Source organism: Mycteria americana, chromosome 3 (genome assembly GCF_035582795.1).
Source record: "Mycteria americana isolate JAX WOST 10 ecotype Jacksonville Zoo and Gardens chromosome 3, USCA_MyAme_1.0, whole genome shotgun sequence".
Taxonomy (NCBI): Eukaryota; Metazoa; Chordata; class Aves; order Ciconiiformes; family Ciconiidae; genus Mycteria; species Mycteria americana.
Window position 1 is genome coordinate 22,655,631 of NC_134367.1, and position 27,542 is coordinate 22,683,172.

The 27,542-nt window shown below is 37.9% G+C and overlaps 2 protein-coding genes across 5 annotated transcripts in view; one reads left to right on the forward strand and one right to left on the reverse strand.

The window, feature by feature from the left end:
- Positions 1 to 887: 887 nt before the first annotated feature.
- On the reverse strand, positions 888 to 21,285 carry ACP1 (acid phosphatase 1). 2 transcript variants are annotated; one of them, XM_075498026.1, is made up of 6 exons: positions 21,184 to 21,285; positions 12,225 to 12,298; positions 11,831 to 11,944; positions 7,355 to 7,416; positions 4,922 to 5,027; positions 888 to 4,000 (listed from the first exon to the last, which is right to left on the reverse strand). In XM_075498026.1, exons 1-6 carry the CDS (start codon positions 21,224 to 21,226, stop codon positions 3,923 to 3,925), a joined length of 477 nt encoding a protein of 158 aa, XP_075354141.1. In that variant the 5' UTR covers positions 21,227 to 21,285; the 3' UTR covers positions 888 to 3,922. The 2 variants fall into 2 exon arrangements, with proteins under 2 accessions (XP_075354141.1, XP_075354140.1); XM_075498025.1 differs by lacking the exon at positions 11,831 to 11,944 and adding an exon at positions 12,000 to 12,113.
- A 161-nt stretch (positions 21,286 to 21,446) lies between these two features.
- SH3YL1 (SH3 and SYLF domain containing 1) overlaps positions 21,447 to 27,542 on the forward strand; it is a 51,119-nt gene continuing 45,023 nt past the window's right edge. For all 3 annotated transcript variants that reach the window (XM_075498024.1, XM_075498022.1, XM_075498023.1), the window contains exon 1: positions 21,447 to 21,595. In XM_075498024.1, coding sequence (XP_075354139.1) covers position 21,595 — 1 coding nt within the window. In that variant the 5' untranslated portion in view covers positions 21,447 to 21,594. The remainder of the gene's footprint in view (positions 21,596 to 27,542) is intronic.

The following is a 27,542-nucleotide window of genomic DNA, read 5'->3' on the forward strand; positions in this document are numbered from 1 at the left end:
TAGACATATTTTTTGGGACAGTGGAGCATGGATTTTGTACACAAACACAAGCTGCCATTAATTTACTTTATATAATAAATGTATAAAACATTCCAGCGAACGTGCAATATGTAAATACTGTAAATAACAAGCGTAAGTAATAAAGTGTTTGGTATTAAGTCGTCCTCAGTTTGCTTTCTGTTCACTGAATCCAGAATTTGATAAACAAGCTATCTTCCGGTAGCTACTATCATTTATCCACACTTAAACCTCTTTCCAGTAAGAGTTTGGTAGAGTAAGAAAGGTACAACCACCTCAGAGCAGTCCAGTAATTTGCACACTCTCCATGGATTTGTGAGGACAGACAGTTCTGTGTGTTCCAGTCCTGCAAAATGCCCAGACCACAAGGCTGCTCCAAGTCTCTATAGCATTATAAATTTGAATGTTTTTTATGACAAATGGTTGTTTGGGGTTTTTTTTCCCCAAAAAATCTGCAGTCTGTTCATGATACTGCAAGGCGATATAATCAGTAAATGTCCAATAAATCATTTTAGTATCATAAAACTTTTGAGTCAGTGAACACTTACTCAAGAAGCCTTGATACAGATTTACCTTTCTTCCTTAAATCAGATATTAAATCCAGTTGTCATAATAAAATGGCTCAAACAGGAAGAAAATTTTTATGTGTGACCTGTAGATGAACCTCAGGTACTTTTATCTTAATACTGGCAGTTAGCTTCCATTTTATCCTCAATTCAAACCACAAATTGTAAAACAAAACCAAACACACCGCTCCCCATCCTGAGAAATAGCTAGGAGCTGGGTTTCTTGAAATTCACACTTAAGAACCTTCAGCATCTAGCTCTTTAGAAAAAAAAAGAAAAAAATGGCAGAAGTACAAAATCCCATCCTGGAACATGGCTGTATTTAGTAAGGGAGAAGTACATATTTTGTATTTGCTATCAGTGATCACTAAATGCTTAAGTTTCATTTCTCAATGGAAGTAATACATGTATAATGAGAAACTGGTAGTTAAAGGAATCTGCTGCTACAGGATTCACTTAGCTGCTCATCTGCAGTAAACATGTGGGTGCTTCTCTTGTGCTTCTCTGTGGTTCCACTGACTGAAATCAGATCGCAGCACATTACTTAACATGGGAGTTTAAATTAGTATAAATCTTCCTTTTTGTAGTAGGACACCTGAAATCTGGTTAAATAAAAACTTTCTAGAAAATTTCCTTGTAAAAGGAAAATAGTAATTTATTTAATGCCTTAATAAATGAATATAAATAAATTAATCCCATGGAAGTTTTCTCTAGATTTAGCAGAAGTCAGCATACTTTGACAGAAGATACAACTATACTATAGCAGATTTTTTTTATTTAGTCTTAGGTATAAGCTTACTACTAAAACTAAAACAAGCCGTGGTGCAGCAGAGGGGGAAGGAGTCATCAGTTCTATATTTTTTCATTCAATATTACATTTTTCATGAGTGGTATTTTAAACCTGTAAGAGCTTAGTCATCTCTATGACACACAACTTGTGTATTAATCCTATGTTCACTGTTTCTCTTGGAACACAAATAATGGTACTGTGCAACCGTCCTTCCTGAAGGCAATTCCTGTTCTGTATTCTTGTATTCTACAGATTCTTTTAAAATACCATGGTGCTCTCCCATTCCCCTCCTCCAAAAGAAACCCACTAAGGATAAAAATCAATCAGCCAGCTTTTTCCTCCTAGTAGAGCTGGTGAATTATTTAGCTAATAGATTACTTGCTGAAAATATACCTCAAGGCTGAAACTTTTAAAATCTGAACTGAATTTAACACAAATAGTTTTGACTTAGTATCACTTTACAGGAAGATTCCTAAGCCTAGTGAAGGTAAACAACCATACCCTTTTATCTCCTTTCTGTTACCCCAGCAGCTCAAAGATAAAGATTTAAGACTTTTAAATATTAACTTTAATATGTAGGAAACTATAGGTTCAATTCCTACTCAGCTGTGAATCGGAAAGCACAAACCATCACGTTCTCAATCTTCTGAGTTATTTTACTTTCACTGGAATATTTTAAATGGTCATTCTGGCAGAGCATAACATTAGATTATGCCTAAATACTTCCACTTCCGAGGTTAGTGCATAAAACCACATTTAAGATGGTTTGTCCCTAACTGCCCATCATTATCCCTCATGTATTTTGTCAAAGCATTCATAAAAAATGGAAGATTTTTTTTTCCAAGTCAGTGCTTGATCTGACCTGAAATATTATATATATTACTCTTTGTCCGTGAAGTGAAACAGCTATTAACTTGCAAATTCCTAGCCTGTTCTTTAAAAGTCAAAACTATTGGTAATGCAATAATGCACAAAGATCCTGATTTCTGCATTTAAGTGTTCTATCTACCACGTGCCTTTTTGTAAGCAGGTTCTTAAGTTTTATGTCTGAAATTTTAGCACAAAACAGAAACCTCATTAATACAAACACAGCTGTCCTACAGCAAGAGTCCCAGGAAACTTAATCTCCATCATGCAGGCTGCAGCACATGCAGAGTGACACTAGGATTCCTCCCTCCTTGGGAATAACAGGGTCCTCTATTGAAATGCATCCCTCTCCCAGAAGGGACAGTAGGTGACAAATACAGAGGCTACTCTACTAGTTTGGAAGGCAGACAGAGGCAAAACCAAGGCTAAATAAATAAGAAAGTAAGTTTTACAGATCCAGTTTTACAGATAATGTCGTAATGCTAGTTCATACCAATGTTGGTATTATTCAAAATAGGAAGATTATCATGGTATCAGTTACATTACTGATCTCAGTACATTTACATTTCTAAGGCAGAAATGAAAGGTGATGTTCAGACAAACAGGCATGGATTTTTACAGAGCGTTCAATTTTTGTCCAAGAGCAGAACTTTCTACTTACTGGCCTTCTGTTAACTTTGTATTATATTACAGATGACCTGTCTTCAGGTTGAACTACGCTCTCAGAGAACACTTTTGACAGGCTATCCATTCTCCTGAGTAAATCTGAAAATATTGTCTGACACCCACACAGGAACTGGGATTATAACAAATTTCTCATTGATTATATTGCATGGATTTAAGTATTTTACTACTATGAGATACAAGATGCACATTTCACATTTAGGCTTTTAAGCTGACCCGTTTTGTCCTCAAAGTAAATGCTATATTACATGTACTTGGTATCAGTGTGCTAGGAATTGACCACAAGACCAAAGGAAGACCAGCCAGAGAAGTCCTATTAACATCAATCACTATTTCTCAACTGGTTTTATACTAATTAGGATAAACATGTACTAGAACAAAAAAATTACTTCTTCTTTGAGTAACTGAGCATTTAAACTGATACAAAAACCCATTTTCACAGGATCCTGATGACACACACAGAGGTTTTGCTTGCTTAAGCTTTGAAATAGCGCTAAGAGCAATGTCTGTCTGGGGGCAGGCAGTTCTTTTAGTCTAGCAGGCTAAATACAAAACATCTTCAGTCCAAAGGCTGTCTAATGATACTAGGATGACATGCCTAAGTTACCAGACTCCCATTGAAAGTTGATTTAAATTAATTCACTAAGGGTACAATGAGAAGACCTCAGTTTAGTTAATGTAAACAACTAATGTTTAGTATAGCACATAAAGAAGGAAGACATTAACTTTTGCAGTGCTTGTGAGAAAGCACTGGAACAGTTTACAGATACACTTTATTATTACATTGATGTGTGACAAAATGGTTGATCATCTAATCCAATTAAAACCTTTCTATATTTTTTAATTAGATGACAGAAAAGCTAAAATACAAAATTTAACTGAAAAAGTTTTGAACATACTGAGGCATAATTTTACAATTTAAATACATCAATCAAGTACACCTTACGTATTTCAGGAGAAGCTAATTATTTTCTTTTAGAAATAAAATGATGAAGCATTAATGAGACTTCTCCAAAAATGCTTTACAGCATCTAACACACTGCTCGTAAACAGTTTCAAAGTCCTTTTCATTCCCCTAGAAAAGAACAGAGGAAAAAGAACGTAAGAATAGCAATACTGGCTCAAACAAAAAATTTTTGCAAAGTAGTTTCCTGCTGTCAGTAATGGCAAATAACTGACATTAGGGAAGAATAAGAACAGTACAAATACTTGGTGATAGTTTTTGCATACTTCTCCCTAATTTGAACTACCTGCAGCTCAGGAATTTCCACAGCCAAACACTGTGACTTTGTACTCAACAGTCCTGGATAAACTTTCGTTCATGTATTTCTTCCATTCACTTTTTGAGCCCTTATAAGCCTTTTCTTTCTTTCTTTACATTCACAGTAACCCATCATGTTGAGTTTCACAGTATAATGAAGCACTGCGTGAAAAAAAAACCCACCTCTTTTTGCTTTGAACCTGCTTCCCACTAACGCCATTTGATATTCTCTACTTCTTGGGTAATGAATAGCAATTCCTTGTTCACCTTTTCCCATGATACCCAGATTTTACAGAACCCTACTGCATCTTCATCCACTTCTCTTTCCTAAACTGAAGAATGTTAATCTAATTGGTTGCTCTTGGCTGATATTATTCAACTTCTTTGACCATCTCTGTCCATGTCTTTGTGTGTATCTTTCCTGATTACATCCTCTTTGCAAGGAGGCTGACCAACCAGGGCTTCACCCAATATTGAAAATATAGGTGCACTGCATTATTTAAATTTAAATAATTGTTACAAGCATAAAAGACATGTTTTCCTTTCCTATCCCAACAATTTATATCGTTTTGTTAAGTCACTTAAAAAAAAAAAGTTTACACTTGGCTTTGTATAAGATAGATTATATGTCACATGTCAACTGTGGGATCTGGTATATACTATATTATATAGTATATATTATATACTATATACACAATTTTTAATCATGTCACCCAAAGAATTTCTTACACATACATAGTATGGATCTTCAATGATAAGTTGCTTCTGTGGATCATAAGTTCCAAGTAGTTCAATTTTGGCCTTGCAATCTTTAACTTGGTTGCTTTTCCTTTTCAGATCTCTGTAAAAGAGAAAATAAAATTTTCCCATGAATTTTTCTTCAGAACTTTTTTGGCATCAGCATGACGTGTTCATGACTGTTTCTAGAGAACGCAGGAAAATAGTATGCGTCTGGACTCAGTCAATTCTGTGGACTCTCTGTGCTGCTGCTTGTCTTCATTTGTCTCTTGTTGTGTGGTTTGGTTTTTTTTTTTAATTGAGTATGGAGGACATATACATAAACTTAATTCAGAGCATAAACAAGCAGTCAGGCACTCGACTTAAGGCTTAACAGAACTTTGTAACAGTAAGTTCATCAACTTCTTCCTCAAATCAATCATTAGTATTTTCAATATCCACCTTTAGCTTGTATTGAACAAAAATAATGAAAATTACCTAGATATTTTTCCAGAAGTATGAGTAAGCTTCTCCCATCTGTTCAAAACTAGTGTTTTAAATCGGTATGCTGCAAGTTCTCTCAATACTGCCTCTAACTCATGTGAAGTCCTACTACATTCAGTTAACAGAAAATGGTAAATCGGTGAGCAAGACCTGTCTTCCCTTTGACACACTATAAAATTTCATCAGTTGTCACATCCTCTTTCTTCTGCATTGCCTCCTATTGATAAAACATACTGGTTTTGAGATAGTATTTTCCCAGTCTACTTACAAATGGCTGTCCGTTATCCCAAATGCAGTTAAAATGTACCTCTCATCACCTTCAGATTAAAAGCAGCTCAGTACTATGATTTTCACAATGCTGAACAGCCAGATCATACTAAATTTTTTTAATATTACACATCTCCATACCAAATCATAATTTTACTTACCTAGCATTAAAAAAAAGGAAGAAAACCCTCTAAATACTTATAGTCATAAGCATAATCAGTTTTAAGAAATTAAATTCTAATTATTAATTAATTTTGATTAAGAAATTAATTTCAGATAGTTTAGAAAGACAAAATAGCAGTGAGACCACAATACTGGTTTTCCTTGAAGAAAAATCAGGACTCCTGTATTAACTAAAAAGTTATTGCTTGAATTTACAGAGTTTCAATAATTTCCCTAGCCTTTTTATTATTAAAAAAAAGTCTAACCATTTCCTTCAAGGCTTTCAGCGTACCACTTAATGAACAGGAGAGGTCCAGGTGGCTCTGGTACTAAGGAAAAGGAATGTCACAAATCTTCCTCTTCTGATATCACAGGCACCATCAACACCTGGAATCAGCTTGCCCTCCTAGTGCTATGAATAGGTGTTGCCAGAGAAAATGGTTGAATTGGGTGCAAGTTTAAGGTGAAACTCAAGTGTAGCAGTAGCAATATCCCTATTATAGTTGTGACGTTTCTTCTGCTCTACAGCTCATATCATATAAATCGTTAATACAGAAGTAAGTTTTCATTTAAGAATTCAAGTGAAAATAGAAGTAAGCCTAGTCACGTCTTTGCCTGACACGCTGCAATCAAGCCAAGCGTTATATACCTTTCATTCATGCAGGCTGTGTAAGAGAGGTCATTCAAAACATTCTAGAAAATTCAGAAGAATGATACTTCTTTCAGTTAAGTGGTGCTGCTTCTAAAAGTCTTTACGTGCTACTAATAGGGTTTTATTTGGGTTTTGTTTTGTTGCTGGTTGTGGTGGGTTTTTTTTTTTTTTAAACTAACTTTACAAGTAATAGTCCTTACAAGCACTTTAACACTTGTAGTTTATTAAAGCTCAGCCCCTTAACCCCAATCATCAATAGGTAATTAAGTAGAAATTTTGCTAATGATATCCCAATTTTCACACTAGGCAGCTACTTCACCAAATCTTTCTTAAGCATAAATTGTCTCAAAGATGGACTTAATTAGAACATGGCTAACAGTAACAAACAAGATTTCCCCCAGCTAACAACCTTACTTATTTCAGAGCTCACTCTATTTCTATTAAAAAAGAAAAAAAAAACCCCACACCATATTTAACCCCTTCCAAGCTTCCACACTGCCTTTTAGATGCCACGCAATTAGAAAAACAGATCACTGATCAAAAGACAGTATGTCCTCATCCTTAACTATACAGGCATCACCTGCACATCTATAGCACAAAGTATACTAAATTTCCACGTCCTTAATCCTTGAGTGGCATGTATCACACAAATAAATCATTTAATTCTAGCTCATTAAACATATTAGAAGTAAAGAATCCATCTATTAGGATATCATTCACACACACATACAAAAAAAAACCCCCCGAAACAAAAAAAAACCCCAAGACAAGTTAAGCAGTAAAATATGACATCTGTCTTCAGAGTGATTTATGAGAGATGATTACAAGTAATCCATATGAATTTGTTCAGCTTCTTCATACATTACCTTAGATTGCTCTCATCCATACATAGTATATAATCAAAGGTCTGGAAATCATCTTTAGTAACCTAGAATTAAAAATATGTGCTTTAGCCTACAAACTGTGTTTGATTTATAAAAAGGGGGGGGGGGGGGGGGAGGCATTTCCAACTTTTGCAGTTCCGATTTATGACAAGAGACACAGGTGGGAAGAATAAAATGGTGTACCTTCATCAACTTTTACAATAATTTAAGGCATTTTAAATATACTCTGCCATGATTATTTATCCACTTCTGCAGGTTTTACACAAAAAACCCAAGTTAGCTATTTTACCAATACTTTTTTTTTTTTTTTTAAACAAGTGACATTTCTAATGCTTTCCAATTACTAAAACTAAAGCAGGTTTCCAGTTGTAGCAACCATGCAATAAAAATATAGACAAATTACTTTCCTGATAGGAAAACAAAAATGTAGGTAACCTGAAATCAGTTGCAATCCTTCCAATCTAGAAAGTTGTTACTACACAGAAAAAGATACGAAGTGAAATTCAAAGCTGAAGTATGATGGTATGAGTTACAATCTCTTAAAAACAAATGCATTCACAGTATTTTAGGCCATATAGGTTCACAAAATTTATATGATATGATGTGAAAAAATCTGGGATCTATTGTACATCTTCCTACCATCATGCCATCTGTTCTTTTTCTTTCCTGTAGCTTACTGACTCCTAAACATGAATATTAACTAAATTCAGAGATCCAAGTTCAGAGTCAGGTAGGCAAACGCTGCAGATAAACCACTAACTTAAGTATTATTGTTATCTGTATTGGAATAAGGATGGCTGTAGATTTTTACCAGTATAATTATATGTTAGTTTACATTTAAACCTTAGCTTAGGGTAAAATCTTCCCAGACCCCACAATGCACAGTATGCTAGTATAAGATATCTGAACCAAGTGTCCATAATGAGGATGAATAAATGGAATAAAATCTATAGTGAGTTCACGTTAAGACTGCATTTCATGCACAGTCCTATGTGTAGTATCATAACCAATAAACTTGGAAAGTTTGTTCAGTACAGGTTTTTCTGGCAGGCGTCTCTGGGAAGGATGGGCTAGAGAAATGAGTAAGCAAGTAAACAGACAAAAAGGCAAAACACATTATCCTATAAGTCAGAGTTTTAACTTATAAAAATTATTTACATATGCAAAAAAGTTTTAGATAGCAAAAAACCCACTTTTTTTTGTGTAAACAGCAAATATATACTGATGAGGCTCCCATAACAGGGAGTAAGAAAAGACGTACAGAAATTATCCCCAGACTAAAGCCAGAAATGAAAAATTCCACACAAGGAGAACTGGGGGGGGGGGGGGGGCATTCGAAAAGAAAGGGTTAATGGTGAAAACTAATGCAGACTTGTTTATTTTCACTGTAAAAATATTTGCTGTATTCATGCAGTGCCTTTGACCTATGAAAATATTTTTGCAGTGGAAATAGCTCTGTTTTCCTGGCAACTCTAAGCAGTACCTCTACAAGCTGCTTCTCCTTGCTCTACACAGCTAAACACTGGCCCCTGTGAAAATACATGGGCATAGATGTCTTTGTAGTACAGACGTATGTAAGAATAAAATAAAAAAAACAGTGAAAAGGAAAAACACACCTGCCACACTTCCCACACTCTCGGTATACTTGACAACTTGACAGTTATTATCCTATGAACCAGCACTAACACAGACGCAAATGCAGCCCTAAGAACAAGATTACTTGTTGGCTTGTGCTCTTAAGCCCTACAGTAATATCAGATACAAAAAGCTTAACTGAGCAAACTCCAGTGAACTGAAGATATTCCTCAAAACTATGAAAACTAGTATTTTGGGGGAAGAAATTGAGGACATAAAAATTTATGTACATTTTGAGAGTGGCAAACTCAAGTAGTCAGCATTGGATGGAACACAGACAACAATAACTTCACATTTAAAAAATGCATATAACCGTTATTAAAGACCATCAATGGAGAAACACATCATCATTCCAATTTATTTGTTAAATGTTTCCCTTTGTTTACAGAAGGGAAATCTCCTTGTCTCTGTCTAAAAACCAGAGAGATGCAGTAGTCCTCACATTCATCCAGTCATGAAACAATGTTTAATACAACCTTCCTCTAATCTCAATTTCATATTTAAGGCAAATGCACAGTATGAGTCATACAGAAATCAATTTTGGCCTCAGCAGGAATAAAAGTGAAACTGATTAATACCTATCTGTTTTGTGCATGAAGACTAAGAGCTTAGAGAATTTCAATGGGTGCATAAACATACAGCAACCTACCATCAACTAAAATGTTAACAAACTTTAGTTTATATATAAATATATACATTTATTTTTATACTTCACTTTTCACTTAAAAGTCACTTAAACGATCACTATATACGATGGTAGGATGTCACCAATTTAACATTCTCTCTTACATAAATCACTCTTGTAGCATTTATGTCAGTTTTGAATAAAAAAAGATACAATCCACAATTATCATAATTATGCACAAAATTACATGAAAGAAAGTGCCTTTCACTGGATGGGTAACAGTTTTCCACAGGAGTGAAGAGAATAATTGCATGAGGTAGTCATCTTATGACAGTATTTCAAAGGCAACAGAAGACAAATCTGTCCTATTTCTGCAGCTTCTTGTATTAAATCTTTCTTAATCTGTTCTGAAACAAGTCATACACAAAATTCTATCCTTGAGTTTGTCTCTAACAGTGAAGCAAATACACTTCCACTTGTAGTAACCTGACCACTCTGAAAGGTCCTGTTCTACACTGTTGAGTCCCTCTCTTTCCAGAAGTACTACAAGACCATATCAAGTCCACACAGTTTAGAGAATCAGCAGAGACTATTTGACAGAGTTTGAAAAAAAATACTGGAGTTACATAGTTAACATCAGTGCAAAATGAAGTTACCTGTAGTTCAGGGATTTGAAAATGTTCTTTATAAAAGAAACTGCTTGTCCTGGGATGTTTTAGACAAATTTTCATCCTGTTAGTCTTTCATTTTATTGTCTCATTCTTGTTAATTTCCGCTCCCTGGGTATGTAACATTTTAGGCTCTTCTGCTTTAAAAATCTCTTCATTTGCCAGAATGTTTAAGCAAATGTCTTCATTAAAGTGTTTTCATTCCTTCTCTGCCAAAGGAGGATATATAGATTTGTTTCAAGGCAGAGGATCAATTGGTTTTGGATGCTTTGCTTTAGTTTAACTGCTCATAAACCACTCTAGCAACACCCAAGAACAGTTCTCAAGTTTCCAAGGCTTACCTTTTAAGAATACAAACATGTTGCACTACTGTGACTGAAACACTGACTGATTTGAGTACCATTTAGCTTGTATAATGATAAATAGTGCTGTTTGTAAACACTGATAAATAGTAAATCCAGAACATGTAACAGGAAAAGATCACAACAGATTTTTTCTAGCAATTATTCTAATAGTAAAACACTGAAAATCTGAAATTATGTGCTCAATCCTATTTGTCTTATTATATAACAGAGATTAGCATCAGGAAAGGTCAGCAGAGGGCAATTGACTAATTGAGGGAATTTATTTTAAAAAGTTAAAAAACTAAACATGTAGTCTTTGAAAGAAAGTAAGTATGACCTCAGTAAAGTCTGGTAAAATTCTGAAGGGAACAGAAATGGAAGATAACAAGACTACTTGATCTTTTTGTCAGTACAAGAACTAGTGGCATAAACTCAAGCTAAGTAAAGGTCAAGCCCTAAAGGAATATCTTCTATCCAGAGAATAGTTAACTGAAGTAAGTTATGTGCATTTATTTGAGTGTCTGAATGATTTAAATAGATGCAGACACATTTATTTCCGACCTCTCTGGAATGCAGCATGGAAATACACATTCTTTTGTTAATGAAAACTGAGATGAGTTTTGGTAAAACCTAAAGGATTTCATGAAGTGACAGACCTGTCTTTGACTTAAGAATGCTTCAAGGGTACGTTTTCCTCTGAAGTTACCACCAACCGTGCTACTAATCTTGGGTTTTAGCATTCTAATTTTTTTTAAAAGATCTGCAAGAGCAGAAGCTTTTTGTGATGGGTGAACAGGTATTCTACTTCTTTTTGGAGCTGCTAAATAAAAATACAATTCCTTGCTGAAAGAAGCATCACAGGTTAGTAGAGCAAGTCCATTTTTAAGAAGTATTAAAAAAAAGTTTCAGAAAAATGTCCAAAACACTAAACATTTGAAGGCAGGATTTTTCTATAATGCAGAAACTGCTCCAATGCTGCCTAGTTATACTTCCAATGAAGTTTAATAACAAGAATCTCACTAACCTCAACTAGAGTTAGGCCACTTTGGAGTCCTTTGAAAAACTGCACATAGTATTTATTACTTGGTGCTTAACCATGCATTGGTCAAATGACTTCTGTGATTGTAATGGTTAGGGCTAAACAAAGCATGGGTATGAATAAGAATGAAAATATACTCTCTTCTACCTGCCGTGCTTTATGTGCTGTCTCAATGCCATGATTTCTTAGACAGCTTAAAGCCCTTGCATCTGGGTAGCGCCCCACGTTCCAGTCTGAAACAGCAGCACTGTCTGTCATCCACTGTAACAACAAAACAAATACATACACATATTTAAAGAAAACTAAAGTACAGTACCTGCCTGGCAATATGATTCATGGTAATGCCATGCTTCTTCATGCAACTCTGTCCTCGATAGTCAGGAGGGCTTCCTATTTCGTAAGTAGATGTCGCTGCACTGTCTATCCTCCACTACAGAAAAACAAATTTATATTTTTATGTTTCCTTTCTCACTGCTTATATTTCTACTAAATGGCTATGAGACGGTTATTTCTTAGGCAGGAACAGAAATAAATAGCTTACCTTATTTTCAACTTTTTCATCAGTTACAAGTTTTCTAAAAACTGCTTCAGCTATTGGAGAGCGACAAATGTTTCCTATAGAAACAGGAGATTAAAGTGAAATTTCAGATGATTAAAAACAAAAATTCAGTAACTGTGTGGATTTGTCATCATAGATAAAATTAAAGATTTTTATTTACTTAGGCAGAATGTGGTTTGCTTATGTTATTATAACCCAAGAGATTCTGCAAGGGTGGAAACCCAGAGTCCTGCACCTGGGCTGGGGCAATCTCCAGTATCAATACAGGCTGGGTGATGAAGGGATTGAGAGCAGCCCTGAGAAGGAGGACTTGGAGATACCGGTGGGTGCAAAATTGGATATGAGCCAGCAGTGTGCGCTTGCAGCCCAGAAAGCCAACCATATCCTGAGCTGCATCAAAAGAAGCGTGGCCAGCAGGTCGAGGGAGGTGATTCTGCCCCTCTACTCTGCTCTGGTGAGACCCCACCTGGAGTACTGCATCCAGCTCTGGGGCCCCCAGCACAGGAAAGACATGGACCTGTTGGAGCAGGTCCAGAGGAGGGCCAAAGAAAAGGTCAGACGGCTGGAACACCTCTAACTGAGAACTGGGGTTATGCAGCCTGGAAAAGAGAAGTACTGGGGAGATGTTATTGCGGCCTTTCTATATATAAAGGGGGCTGCAGTGACAGGACAAGGGGCAATGGTTTTAAACTGAAAGAGGGTAGATTTGTATTGGACATAAGGAAGAAAATTTTTTTACAATGAGGGTGGTGAGACACTGGAACAGGTTGTCCAGAGAAGTTGTGGATGCCCCATCATCAGAGGTGTTCAAGGTCAGGCTGGATCGGGCTTTGAGCAACCTGATCTAGTGGAAGATGTCCCTGCTCATTGCAAGGGGAGTTGGACTAGATGATCTTTAAAGGTCCCTTCCAACCCAAACCATTCTATGATTCTATACTATCTATCAGTCTCTTGAAATGCATATTATTATAGGAAAAGATATAACTTATTAAAATAAATAGAACGAGTATTGTGTAAGCACATTGCTTTTTTCTTCTCCTCCACAAGGAATCTGTGATCACAGAAGACCAGGCAAAGTTATGGAATTTAAATGGCAGCAAGTCATCTTTATCTTCAAATCTTCCTACACACTGGCAAATTTAAACTAATTCTTCACTGGAGAATCATGAATATTTGCCTGAGGTACTTACATTACTACCTACCTATTAACAAAAACTTTTGGACAATTCCAAAACACAGCCGCCACCACCACTATGGAACCAATGTAGTGAAATGGCTGAACAACCTGTAGTAGAAATGCTCCTGACCACTGAAGTGAAGTCACTACACGTCAGACTGAACCCTTGTCAAGAGCAGCTTCCAGATACCAATTCCAAAACCCCCAAAAAGAAATCAATTACACAAGCTCTAAAAACACCTCAGGAAAAGAAATTTTCCAAATTTTTTGGTTCAAAATATGGAGGATTAGGAACAAAACGTATGTGATGGCAAAGCTGAAGTGCTGTCAGTCAGCCAACAAATAGTTAAGGTACTTAATACGTAATCAGTCTTCCCTTCCAATGGCCTCCAATTGCACTAGCCACTTGATCTGACCTTATTTTCAAGAAGAACCTATTTCAACAATGAAGTAGTGCCCCAGTAAAAACTAGAAATAATGGATCTACAGCATTTTGGCTCCACTGCTGAAGCTGTAATTAACCATCTAAGGTAGACCCCTCAAACATGCATGCAAAAATACATATTCTTTGAAAAACAACAAAACATCTCAACAACAATAAAAAGTCTATTCAACTATTACTTGAACTCTGATACCTTTTCATCCTTCAGAAATTCTGAGTAACTAGATGGATATTCATAATATTTGATATGGCACCCAGATGCACAATAAATCATACAAACAATTCTTCACTTTCCATCAAAGGGAATGTATGACTTTGCTCATTTCTGACTTTTGAGCAGGTAAGTATAAAATATCACAAACAGCAACAGTCATTTCTATACCTTTAAATAAATCACTCTTCTACTACCGGTTAAATTGTTTCCAAATCTCAAACAGTAAAAAAATGAAATGCCCATGAACAAAGCTAAATTTCCGGCAGCAAAAAGAATTTTCACATCAGGCACTTAGCCTCATTTTCATGCCTATATTTTCAAACAAAGTATCAAGGTAGGTACTTCACTGTTAAAGAAGCTGCTATCATCTGGGCATTTAATAACTTGCTGTCAATCATGCCAACTATATAAAAAAACAAAGTGGGAAGTGAACCACTGAAGTAATACAAATTCATTGTCAAAGATTCAGAGAACATCAAATCACTAAGTGGGCAAAAGGAACTGGCTAACCATTGGGAAACTGATCTTGCTGAAACATTAAGTGAATTTTGATGGCAGTAGATCTTCTTCCCGGAGAAAACATACTATTTCCTTTGTTTGAACTAGTTTATTCCAAGTAGAGAAACTAAATCGGTCTTGGAAGAAAAATAAAGCAGGAAAAACTTGGTTTTATTTATAAAGTAAGTGAGAAAACAGGTTAGTACTTATTAATTATAAAAATGTTAAAGAATATGGTAATAAAGTAAAAAATAAATCTCATTTCTTTAATTGAGTTAAGCATTAAACAATATAATTTTAATAGGAAACAGAGGGAACATGGTAACATACAACATAAGACAGAAAAGAACCTTCATAATCAATAAGCCCAATCCTTTGATACTGCAGGCATATACAGCATCACTTCTCTTACAAACACATCAAGCTCTCTTTTAAAAAGCATCATCTATCTTAAAAGGCTATTCCAGATCCTCATTTCCTGTGGTAGCCAGAAACCTTCCAATTCCCACTTAATATTTATTCTTGGACGTCTATGCTCATCTGATCTTGGTTAACATCACCTATATCTTAAAAACCTTTCTTTCCTTCAAGAGATACAGAACCCTTGTCGAGCACAGCTGTACAAAACTAAACAAACCAAGATCTCGGTCTCCTCATGAAAATAACTGACCCTTATCTAATCACTCCAGTTAAGCCAGCTCTGCACTTGTTTTAATTTGAATTTATTTTTCTTGAATACTGACAAATAAAACCACAGACTACACTGCAAGAAAAGTTTTTACCAATTTGTTTTATAAAAGAAAAAAAAAGTCTGAAATATTTACTTAGCTCTTTTGAATATAACCTGAGATAACTTCTACAATCACATTTGACTCCTTAATGAGTACCAAATTTGCGATCATAATCCCCTACTTCTAATTTGTGCATTCCCTCTCTTTCTCTGTTGTTTCAAACAGGTGACCTTTAAGTTTTCTTTCTAAACTATTAAATTCTGTTTCCATTACACCAGCTGTTGAGGCCATCCACTTCTTCCTGTACAGTATTTTTCCTGTGTATGAATGATCCTATGCAACTGTGCATGAACAATAAGTTTCATTACTACACTCAAAATTTCAGTAATAAGCAATGATTAATCCTATTGGTCCCAGTAATTCATTAACTAGCTCCCAGAATTTCAAAATAGTACTTTTGAAATAAATCCTTTATGGCTTTTTCTATTTGTTTAACCTTCTGCTTTACCTGGATTGAATGACTTGCTCCAAATTTTCACTCTTCTACAACCTGCTCACTACTTAAAATAAATGCCATAAATATAACTTTGATGATATCGAATATCATCATGAATGGCACCATGATCACTGACTGATTAACTACCACTTCTAGCAATAACTAGAAACTGCAGTTATATTATTTTTGCAACAAACACATAACCTAGTTTGTGACTTAAAAATTAATGTCTTCCATGATGACACATTCCAGATGTTACCGGAGGTATTAACACTACTACGGAACTGCAATCACCATTCAAATCTATTCTTGGGGACTATGAACAGAATCCCAGGACTGACTTAATAGAAGCTCTTTTCTCCACATACTCTGCAATATTATTTTCATCCTAACCAACTCTGTTTACCCATGCTACTCCTTGCGCCTGTTATAATTCATCTCATCATTAATGTAAAGCCCTATCTTACCTCACTGACTTAGGCAAACTTCAATCCTTGTTTTCCAGTCATTGTCCCTTTCCCACTATAATTTCTATCAATTTCATATCCAGTTTTACATCCCCCATCTGCCTTTCCAGGCTTTGCTGAGGTTCCTCACAGATGCACCTTTTTTTCTAAGTTATGGATTGACAGCCGTAATTGGGGAATGAAGGGGGAAAATCTCACAAAAAGATTCATAGGGATCATGAAGAAATTACCTTCCTCCTTGGACTTGAATATATTTTCCTTAAATCTTATCTACACCTTATCTTTGCTACCTATCCTCCTCTGGTGTTCCTTTCTCCTTTGTTGTGTTTGTGACTGATCTGATCATGCTCTTTTTATGTAGAAGATAACAGTATTAAAGTTCTCTTAATCTCCATCTTCTCCCTTCAGTTTTTAAATTTCAAGCTCTTTAAGTTGTAGTGACATCTTCAATCATAGAAAACTAGTACCCAAGGTACCCAGACAGAGTCTGCCCATTGAAATAAATCCTACAAACATCTCCAAATACGATGATTCAAAGATAAGAGACTTAAATTTCAATCACAGAATCAGTACTGGAACCATTTGTTGGTCATTTTTAGAGAGTCATGCCTTCTCACTCATTTGCTAGGGACAAGGACTCCACTGACAGTTATCCAAGTCAATGCTTTAATTTCTTGAGCTCTTACTCCAGTCTCTGCATTAATCTTTGACCCATTCCCATACAGAAATGGAAGTACTGCTTCTACTGACAGAAAAGACAACTTGAATCCGTTTCATGCTCAGGTCTATAGCTCATCTCTTGGTACTGTTGATCTAATCATCTATTCTCTCAATCATTTTTGTATCTTCATTGTTCCTTATTCAGCTCTCTAACTCCTTGAGACCTTCCCCAAATGAAAACAGATGCTTTTCCTTTCTTCCTTTGTTTTTCTGTCTGTTGTTTGTAACAGAAGTTTTATTAGCTTTCATCCTCTCACATTTAAAAACCTGCTTTTAACTCTACTTACCTTTCCACGCATGGTCAGTTCATCTGAGTGACTGTAATACTGCTTCCCAGTCTCATTTGCATCATTCATCAGGTCTCCTTCATAAGCAAGTGTTTAAAACTTACTACTCTATTCCATTCTGTACTCAAATTCCTGTCTGAACTGTCATCATGATTCCTAGTTCTTTCCAGTTAAATCTATCTTGCCACACTTAGCATCCGATTAGCTTTGTAAGGAACCATTCAAGGCTCTGATTTTAGTCCAGATTCCCTGGCCTGTCCATTCACAGTCAATTTCACTGAATACTTACACTCTTTATCTGAAACACCTAAGTATATAGCTACCTAAATGACATCATCTAACTTCCATACATCCCCCCACTACCAACACACAGTGGGATTTTTCTCAGTAGTCAAATATTAGCCTCTGTGTGTGTATATATATCTAAGCAGAATGCAATTTTGGCTCAAGATATCTAAATGGGGATGTCTACAGGAGCACTAGGTTTCAAAGTGCCTAGCCAGTCAAGGTTTAGTCAATATAATAAATGTCAATAGCAATATGACTTGCCAGGGTTCATGGTAGTCAAACCATCAGCTAATTAGCTGAATGTTCACATTTAAAAAATTTTTCCCTGCAGCAAGATTAATTATACTGAGTTATAAACTACTGGAACATTATGGTTTTATCAGTAACCTAAAGGTTCCCCAGTAAAAATAAAAGTTTTCAACACCTAAGCACCTACTCACAACCATCAAACTCTAACATTTTAAGCATACATCTTAATCTTATTTTCCAATTCTAAGATCACTTTTACAACCATGCTTTCAACTCTCTAGTACTTCTGCAGCATTCTGAAACACAGATTAAATAAGGCATTGTATTCTTACAGCTATCTTACCAATACTGCACAGAAGAAAGGCATTTTCCTTACATTTATCTAACATTTTCTTCTTTATCCAAAAAATGGCATTATTTCTTTTTGTCAGCTTGCTAAGAACCCTCATTACAGCAGCCATTTTCCATGACTTCTTCAACGTCTTATCCCACCTATTGCTTTCCCATTTTGCAGCTATAAATGGCATTTTGTCCCACAAAACCTTGTATCTGGCTATATCTAAACTCATATAATGGATTGTGACAACTGAACTAGGAAACTCAAATCTCTCTGTGACTGTAACCTAATTTCCTCATACCCAACAAATTAATTGTCTTTTTAGAAATGATTTTATGCAGTCTAGATCTCTTGATGGCAATACTCATACTCAGTGGTTCACAACAAGCATCAATTTTCTGAGGACCCAGCCAAAACCACTTTGCTTACTGTTCACCTGACTTACAACTGTTCCTCCACACATGGAGGAGATCAGCAAGCCAGTGCCTGGTCTAAGATGCCCATGCAGCTTGTTATGTTATAGTGGACAAGTCATCAGAGAGAAAGAGGCTGACTTATGTAACACAGCACCATATTAAGCTCATTTCTGGAGCTCAACCATTAATTAGATGAGCTACGCAAGTGTAAAAAGAGCAAACTGCATTTTGGTTCACCTCCAGTTTTAATTATTTCTTTGCCTTAAATGAAAAAAAAAATTTTCCCAGTTCCTTTTTATATACTGTAATTACATATGTCGCTGAGTGCTTCATTTATTTCTCAGTGGCGAGGAACCCTTATCATTAATGTTGTTATGCACATTAACTAGATTGTATTTTGTTGTGTAATGAATATCTGCTTATCTCATTACAAAGAACACAGTCAATAGATATTTCAGTAATAGGTTTTTTTCAAAATAATGCAGAAAGAAAATGTAATTTTTCATGAAGGCTTGTACTTTCAGGGAACAGCTCTCACTGAATGTGGCAAACTTCAGAATTAATGTGCTTCATTAACCAGCACAGAATATTACAGATAAATGCAGTTCTAGAAATCTGTTTAGTACTCTTTTCAGCAATAACCATAGGTATTATTTCTAACAAAAATTAGAAGGAAAAAAAAAATCTATTAAGGCATAAGTATCACTCTTCAAGACTAACAAAAAAAAATTAAGCAAACTTAAAGCAGGAAGAAGAGACAAGTTGCCTTCAAAACTTAAATGAAAAGAGTATATATTTGACTGGAAAAAATAAGCGCTTATCACATCAATTAGATTTTATGTCACACGCCACATACTGTTATGGTTATTTTTGCATAACCCAGTAACATAGAAGAGGAAATTTAAAAGGTATTTACAACATTTGTTTAAAGAAAATCCATCCCATTAACATTGATCCTGACTTGTTCACCCTTTCCTCAACCTTAATATTAATAGTTTCACTCCATACCTAAATTATTATATTATCTTCCACTAATAACAGTTCCTCAGGGACTCAACTGAATTAGGAACTTGTTACAGTGCAAATCACCATAGTGGGCTTACAGACCTATACGCATGAATCATTTCATGAAGATTACTACTGCCTTTAGAACATAGTGTTTTGAAAGATGGATGCATATTAATTAGATATTTTTATACAAAAATGTTTGTCTAGGCCACTGGCTCCCAAACATACAGCAACTGATAATCCCTTACTAGAGAATGTTTTCCCCGAATTATTATTAGGGGCTGATTTTACTCTAATGTAAACTGCAGAACATATTTCACAAAACTAAACTCATGTTTTGCTATTCAATTAATCTGCATTTCTCGTATTACAACAGAAAAGCAGAAAGCAAAAAGAAACATACTAACCAATGGTTTTGTAACAAAACTGGCAAAATGCCAGGGATTCACAGCGATTAACTCTCAGTGCATAGGTAAGATTATAAGGGCTAGGTAGTAGCTAATGTCAAAAGCCCTCCTAGACTAGAGCAAAGAGCCATCTAGCTTGTTATCCCCAAAAGGGAGCAGAAGGAGATGTTCAGAGAAAGCATGTACAAAACGGGGCACGGCTCTGTAATCCATGTAGTCAGGTTAGCAATTTGTTGGTTGTGAAGATGCAGAAGATCATCTTGCTTATCAGTAATCAATTGTCTTAAGCTTCAGGAAAGCACCCAAAGTCTTTCTCATCCCATTTAGACTTCTGTTTTCCATGACTTCTCGTGACATGAGATTCACGACTTAAACACATAGAATATATTTTTAAAAAAAAAAAAGTTTCCTAGTTCTTCGTTTAGGTAACCCTTCAAAAAAGTCTTACTGTTTTCACTCCTTTTCATGACGGCCATAATCTCATAGACCAAAACCATCTCCACCCTCCACCAAGTTCTTTTTCTTACTTAAAAGTCCTAACATATTTTCCCTCTTCTTACAGAGACTGTTCCATTAACTTCAGCCATTCCTGCCACCGTTTCCTCTCCCTTTTCAACGCCAGGCGCCCAGAACCGCAAACCGCGTCCACGAGGCACCGCTGCAGCCGTGCAGCGCCAGGACGTTTGCTGCCGGCCCTCCATGCCCTCCTTGCTGTTCTGGAAGCTGGGCACCGAGCAGCCCGTTTCAGAAAGCCATTCACACCCACCGCTCAGTGCTGCTCTTGAGTAGCAGTAGTTAGTTCAGACCTCACGTTGGTTTATGCGTATTTAGGAGCCGCTCTTCCCCACACATAACCTTCGCGTTTATCAATACTGGATTTCGCGTGTTACTTCCTGCTGATTACTCCGACCTATCGCAAAGGCAAACGGGAAGGAGATGGCTACTGCTTTCTGCTTCCCTTCTCAGCTACCACTCCGGCCCTCCCCGAGAACGCAGCCATGCACAGAGCCACTCTCGGGCGGGACGCCTGCGGTTACCGGGGCAGGCCTACCCGCAACCCCGCCGGGCGGGACCGGTCGCCCGGCAGCAGCCCCCGCCTCGCCGCGCTCCCGACACCCCCGCCCGGTGCCCCCACCCGAAGAGCGGCGGGAGGAGGACGGGAGGAGGACGGGAGGAGGCCCGCCTCTCCCCTCGCCCCGCTCACCAAGACACACGAAGAGCACCGACTTCACCTCCCCCGCCGCCATCTTCGCTCGGGGCCAACCAGCCACCCAGGAGGGGGCCTTCCCGGATGTCGCGCCGCCTGCGCCTTGCTTTACGGCACCGGCCGTTACAGCCGGCTACATTTTTTGCCTGATTTGAGAAAAAAGGGCCAACTCTGAAACTCTGCCAAGCACAAGTGTATGCACTGGGGGGGGGGGGGGGGGCACGACGGTGCCGCACGCGTGCGCGGGGCAGGCAGGCAGGCGGTTGGTGGCCGCCTCGGCCCCGCCCGCCTCACCTGAGGCAGGTGCACGGCTCGGCGGGGCCGTCCCGGCGCGGCCCAGTGCGGCGGTGGCGGCGACGAGAAGCGAGGCGAGGCGAAGCGAAGCGGGGGCGTCCCGGCTCGGGCAGGAGTGAGTATCCCCGGGAGGGGCAGGCGGGCGCCTCAGCGGGGGAAGCCCCGGCGGCGGCCGAGGAGGGCGGGAGCCCCCAGCCGGCGCGGTTCCCCGCTGAGGCGGCGGCCCGCTCCGTCCTGCCCGCCGCATCCTTCTCCTGACGGGCGGCCGAGCGAGCCGCTGGGGCGGGCATGGCGGGGCGGAGGAAGCCGCCTGTCTCCCCTGTCGCTGCAGGAGCCACCCAGACGGAGCGCAGGGCGCTACGAGGCCAGTCAGCCCTTGGCGGGCCGCTCGGGTTCCTGCCCCCGTGGGTCGCTGCCGCGCTGAGCCGGTCAGGTTCTCACCGCAAACTAAGGAAACGTGCTCTTACACTGCGAGCAACGCTTAGTTTTTCCATTAATTTCCCTTCTCGCCCAATGTTGGGCATGTGGTGGATCCTCCAAGCAGAAATTTAAGAATTGTCGAATACGGCGTTGACCTCACCAGGCTGCTGGTGAAGTTGAGCACACACGTTCTTCGTTTTCCAGAAGAGCTTGAGTATTTTTTTTGTGTCTGGCGTCAGTCTATTGAGCTATCCCGTGTACCTGGCTGGGTGGTGTAACGCTGGCCGCCGGCCCTGCGGCGGCAGGGTGTGGCCAGGACTGGATTCTTCTGCTGCTTTTAAGACTTGTTTGTCTTGTTTTTCAGTCAAAATGCAGCACTTTGGAGGTTAAATAAAAATGCCAGATCCTAAATTTTGTGCCAAATCTGTGACTTTCAAATGAAAGTGATGACTGATTAATCGTTATAACCTGAAAAGCTTATATATGGCGTATTTTTTGTGGAATGGAACAAATGGCACATTTCCTTTTATGCAACTTCATATGCTGGCCTGCATACATCACTTTTTTCGTAAAAGCAGTTGTACAACTGCATTTTTAAAATATTTATTTATTTTACTTTGCAATGGAAATGATTGTTAATCAGAAACAATCGTTCTTTCTGCAGCATTCCCCTCCTTATGCATGCAGCACTCTGCTGTCGTGCAGGTCTTCTTGCAGGTGTTGGGAGCACAAGGTGGTGGAGCCAGAAGGGGGGCATGGCGCTGCTCAGTTATCAGATGTCGCCTCAGCAAAGGAGAGAAGGGCGAGATTGAGTCTGTTGTGTAACTGTCACATGTAGCTCTGCTATGCTATATAATCTGAGCAGTGTAGAGTGCTTTTATTCCTGCTTTCTATCAAGTGGAGTGCCTTGAGGTGTCAGTATAAGAAATAGATTCCCTACCACCACCACCCTTCTATGCATTTGTGGGTCAGGGGGAAATGAGGCTGTGTACAGAAATGAGTGCTATGAAATACCATCCTGGAGTTCATATAAAACCCAGTATTTGTATGTGTGTATGTTACATGTAGGCACATGCCTAGCTCTAACTTTGACATGAAGTATTTCATGTTTCCATGTCTTGGGAAGGGGAGTGGGGAGGATTGTTATCTTAGGTGGTGTTCTGCATTCTCAGCCCTCAGTATCGGAAGAGAGTCACAGTCTGTACCTTCTTCAGTTAATGTCAACATCATACCTTTGAAATGAACTGTAACAGAATTCACTGCTGTTGTTTGTCTTGTATCATGGTTTCTCATCGCTAAGAATTACTATTTCTGATGTGATAAGCTTTCTATATTTTGGGGGTTTTTAAACATCCATTACATAGTTGTAAAAGAGCCTGTAATGCAAGGCTGCTGTGAAGAATAGGCTGTATGACTTAGTGGGAGAGGAACACTATTGTGAACAAGACAATCTAAGAGCTTAGGTAGAAGTCTTCGAACTCTTGATTAATAAATATCAAGCACTTATGCTTCTTGGGGTTTTTTTAAATGTTCTTTATTCCTTTTAGTTTGAAAAAATGTTTCTTGTGTGATTAATTGTAGAAATTATTCACTGTGGGAATTAGTAACTTGTTAGGTTTGACTGGTGCACATAGGGAATTGGGACATACATGAAATGGGGAAATGAGAGGGACAGAATGATAGTGGCAGTTTTACTGATAGAAGTGTTAAATATTTTCTGCAGGAAATAGCTGGAGTCTGTATTTTATTAAGGTGCCCAAACATTTTTTTCATTTAGTTTATTATTGTAGCATACGGGATTATTGTGTAGTGCACGTTGGGGTTGTATTCTGTCACATTTTTTGTTGTCACTATGCTTCTGTCCCTGGTGAGAAGATAAACAAGATGGTTTTTAGGATTTTGTTCTTAAAATCACAGCTTTGTTTTAGTTAAAGCTTTCTTGTGCAAAGATTAATGTACTTGTTTACTTGCTTGGGTTGCCTTGAAATGTTTTCTTTGTGATTAAAATAGAGTTAGCAAGCCAAAGTTGGGATTCCCTTTGGGATTTTCCCCTTACCCCCATGTCTAAATTTCACATATCATACTAACTCTGGTATTGATGTGAGGAGAGACAGGCAGAACTGAATTCCTAGCTCTCACTTAGCTTTGGTCATGCTACTTATCTGGCTTGGTGGACAGCACCCAACCCCTTTGGCACCAACTGTTTACACATCAAACATATTACAATAAGTGTATCTGAAAGACTTGCTAAAAGGGTTTCAGGTAGACAGTTTCCCAGGGCTTGGGTGGCAGAGTGGATAGGTGTGGTGGCATGTTTTGAGCAAAAGCCTGCAATTCTTGTAGTACACATTCTTGGAAGCGTTCACTTGTTAGTCTCAAACAATCCCCAAGGTAACTCTGCCTTTGGTTCTTGTTTTAGAGTGTACCACTGCCTCTATATTCTTGAAAGTGCTGTTTTCTGACTATCCTTGTACAAACTGAGTGATTTCTTCCCCATGCCCCTTGTTTTTATCCTTTCTTCTAGTGCAAAGGCTGCAACTCAGTTGTAGACCTGTGGACTTGGGATTTTAGCATTCTTGTCATTGCTAAAAGTTGCAAGGATTTTTGAAGTTGTTTAGCTACAGGTGTTCCACTGCTCTGCCTCCCGTGCAGTTGAACAGATATGTGATGTGCTTTTTGGAACAAATCCTCTGATTCAGCTGTGCCTCAGACAGGTAGCGACTGTCTTCACATGCCACAGTTCGTTAGAAATAAGGAGACCTCATCTAACTGAAACATCTTGCATGTACAAAGGCAACACATTTTTCTTTGAAGTACCTTGTTCAGCTGTGTCAGTATCATTTTACCCTCATATATTCCAACTCTCAACAGAAAGTTCATCCTTCTAGGGATGAGAGGAAATTCAGCATGTCTATTTAGAATTTCCTCCAAGCTGACTTCAGTACAAAAACTGCTGGGAACCCAACTCATCAAATGCATTTGAGAATGCGGGTGACTGTGTGTGTTACAGGGTTTTTTCCAAATTCTTTGACTTTTCTCAAGGAAATAGTTAATTCAAAGTGGGATTGAGGACTGATACCCCATTAAGTTACCAAGTGATGCACTTTGTGTTTGGATTAGTTAAGTCCTTTCCTCTTTGTTGAGAAAAGTAATAAAAAATATGCACGCAATGAAACTGCAGGCATGGGTTTTTTTGTGTGTGGTGGCATTTTTTTAGCATTAACAAAATGGATATTCCATATGAAAAACATTGAGCTCCCATTGTCTAGAATTGCATACATAACTGGTAGCAAAATATGAAAAGACAGCTTGTCAACATTAGCAGCTGACCAAAAACCTTGTATGCTTTTGGACACTGTACATGACAGTATTGACACCGACATAGCTAACAGGCATAAATACTTTTATCACATTTCATACAATTTAATTTATTCAGATAGCCTGTGCAGAGGCTAAGCTTATTTTTTGATGTGTTATTTTATGTAATTACTGCATTTCAAATACATTTTGCTTTGCTTTCAGTAAGGTCATTGGCTAGTATCTCAGTTTGTATCTCTGTAAGCTTGAGTTTACAAAATCCCTGTGCTTAAAGGACAACAGCCTAAAAAACTGACCAGGAAAGATAAGTTTTCTCCTTTAAAAAAAGTCATAGCAAAAAGTCCTAAACCAAAGTGAGGTGCTTATAAAGGCTGCAAAGAGCAATTTGCCTTGGAACACCGGCTAATAGTAAAAGTAGTACAAGTGCAGGTTGGGGGTGGGGCAGTTTCCCTCTCCAGGTTCAGAGTTACCACAGCTATATGCTTCCAATAATACTGGCTTCCTTTGAGTTATCTTCAAAGGTATTTTGATTTCCATAACTCAGAGTAATATATTTAAAACAAACCAAAAAAAACCAAAAAAAAACCCAAAAAACCACACCAATGAAAACACAGGCTTACATAGATGAGAACAAAGGAAGAAATCTGGTTTCTGTCTCCATTACTTCATTTCTATCAATGGAAAGGCTTCTGTGTTTGAAGTGGTTCTTTTTGGAATAAAGACTTGTGATTGTGTAGGTTTTGGTTTGACTTCATACTGTGTATTTGCATACCAAAATCCAAATGTAGATGACCGGCTTTCTCGTCGTTGTTGTCTGACTTCTTAGCTGTCTTGGAATAAGCATACAGATGCAATGCAAGATTCCATACAGGTTTTCAGAAGTACTAATCTTTAAAATGGCATTTGTCATTTTTTCCCCCTCAAATTATTGTGATTTAAATATATAAATATATATATGTAATTTTTGAAATGTAAGCTTCATAAATTCAAGAATGATTTTTTTATTATAGCCCTCTCCCCAATTCAATTAAAAAAAAAATCTTCAAAATACTGTAAATATCTTAGCTTTATGTAGCGATAGAAATGTCTGTGAGATTCTCCTCTTTGAGAAATACAATTGTTGGGCTGTTTTCCTTTTAGAGAAGGTGCTGTCTTCTGTTATGTGACATTCCTTTTTCATATTTGAGTTCCTGAAGACTGAGTTTAGTTGTAACTTTAGTATGCTCATGAGGTTTTTCATGTGCACAGGCTGTCGTCAGCATCTAACTTTAGCAGGTTATTGCAGGTGAAACAAGGAAAAACAGACTGTTTTTAATGTGGATAAGAGTGGCGTTTTTTAATTTTTAGCTTTATTTTTAAGCACCATTTCTCTTTCTTCCAATGCAGTGCTTGAGAAGAAAAATCTGATTGTTCTTATATTTCTATCTGTCTTAGGTAAACCTTAAAATATGTCCAACTCCTTGTTTTCTGTATGCTGAAGGCTGCAGGTTCTGCAGACCTTTCTGCTCTGTTCTCCCTCCCCCACTGCTGCCAGCACCAGCTTCTTAATACAATACTATCCAGTAAACTTCTTGTTATTCAGGGTAGGGAAGGAGGAAAGAATACTTAGGTTAATTCACAGTACAAAAACCTTTAGGGTTGTGAAGGCACACATTAAGAGTCTTCTAGTCTTAGTGCAGCTCACCTGTGACTTTGCAAGGCCATGTGGTTCCTGCTGAAGTACTTGTACCCTGCCACAACTCTTACTATCTCTGACGCAGCACTAACTACTCACACCAAGCTTGTTGAGGAACAGTACTTTGTGAAAGTTGGTAAAATATCAGGAATCAAAGTGATGAGGGGAATGGTAGAAATGCATGACATTAGTGTAAGGCTTTACTGTACAGAGACACCCTGTTTTCTCCTTTTCAACTTAACTTTTGTTGCTTTACACTGATGTATTTTCTGTTGTCTTCTGTCTCCCTTGCTGTTCTCCATCTGCCTATGGCAGAATTGTACAACACACACAATTGACATGAACCTCTCTGTCAATAATTGCTACTTTCTCATTCCCTGCAATTGCTTTCCTAGACTCCTTTTTGCCGTACCATTAGTGCTTTCCAGCAGGATGATCAAAGTGCACATTCTGAGGCTTTCCTCTTTCATGCTTCTTGGAGTCTCAAGGAAACAGTATCTGCTTGTTGGTGTTGGCTCCAAAACCAGGAGTATGGAGCTCAGGCTCTGACAGCAGGATCCTGCTGGGTCTCAATTAAGGGGGTGTTTATTGCCATTATTTTATTCCATCCTTTTCCTTCAGGTTCTTTTTCAACTTCTACTGCCATTTC

What these genes read in the sequence shown, in the direction of transcription:
- ACP1 (XM_075498026.1), bottom strand. Translation starts at nt 21,226, where the DNA reads ATGGCGGCGGGGGAGGTGAAGTCGGTGCTCTTCGTGTGTCTTG. An exon ending in GGTGCTCTTCGTGTGTCTTG is followed by an intron (nt 12,299 to 21,183) that starts GTGAGCGGGGCG and finishes CTGTTTCTATAG; the next exon opens with GAAACATTTGTCGCTCTCCA. An exon ending in TCATTGAAGATCCATACTAT is followed by an intron (nt 4,001 to 4,921) that starts GTATGTGTAAGA and finishes GTTCTTTTCTAG; the next exon opens with GGGAATGAAAAGGACTTTGA.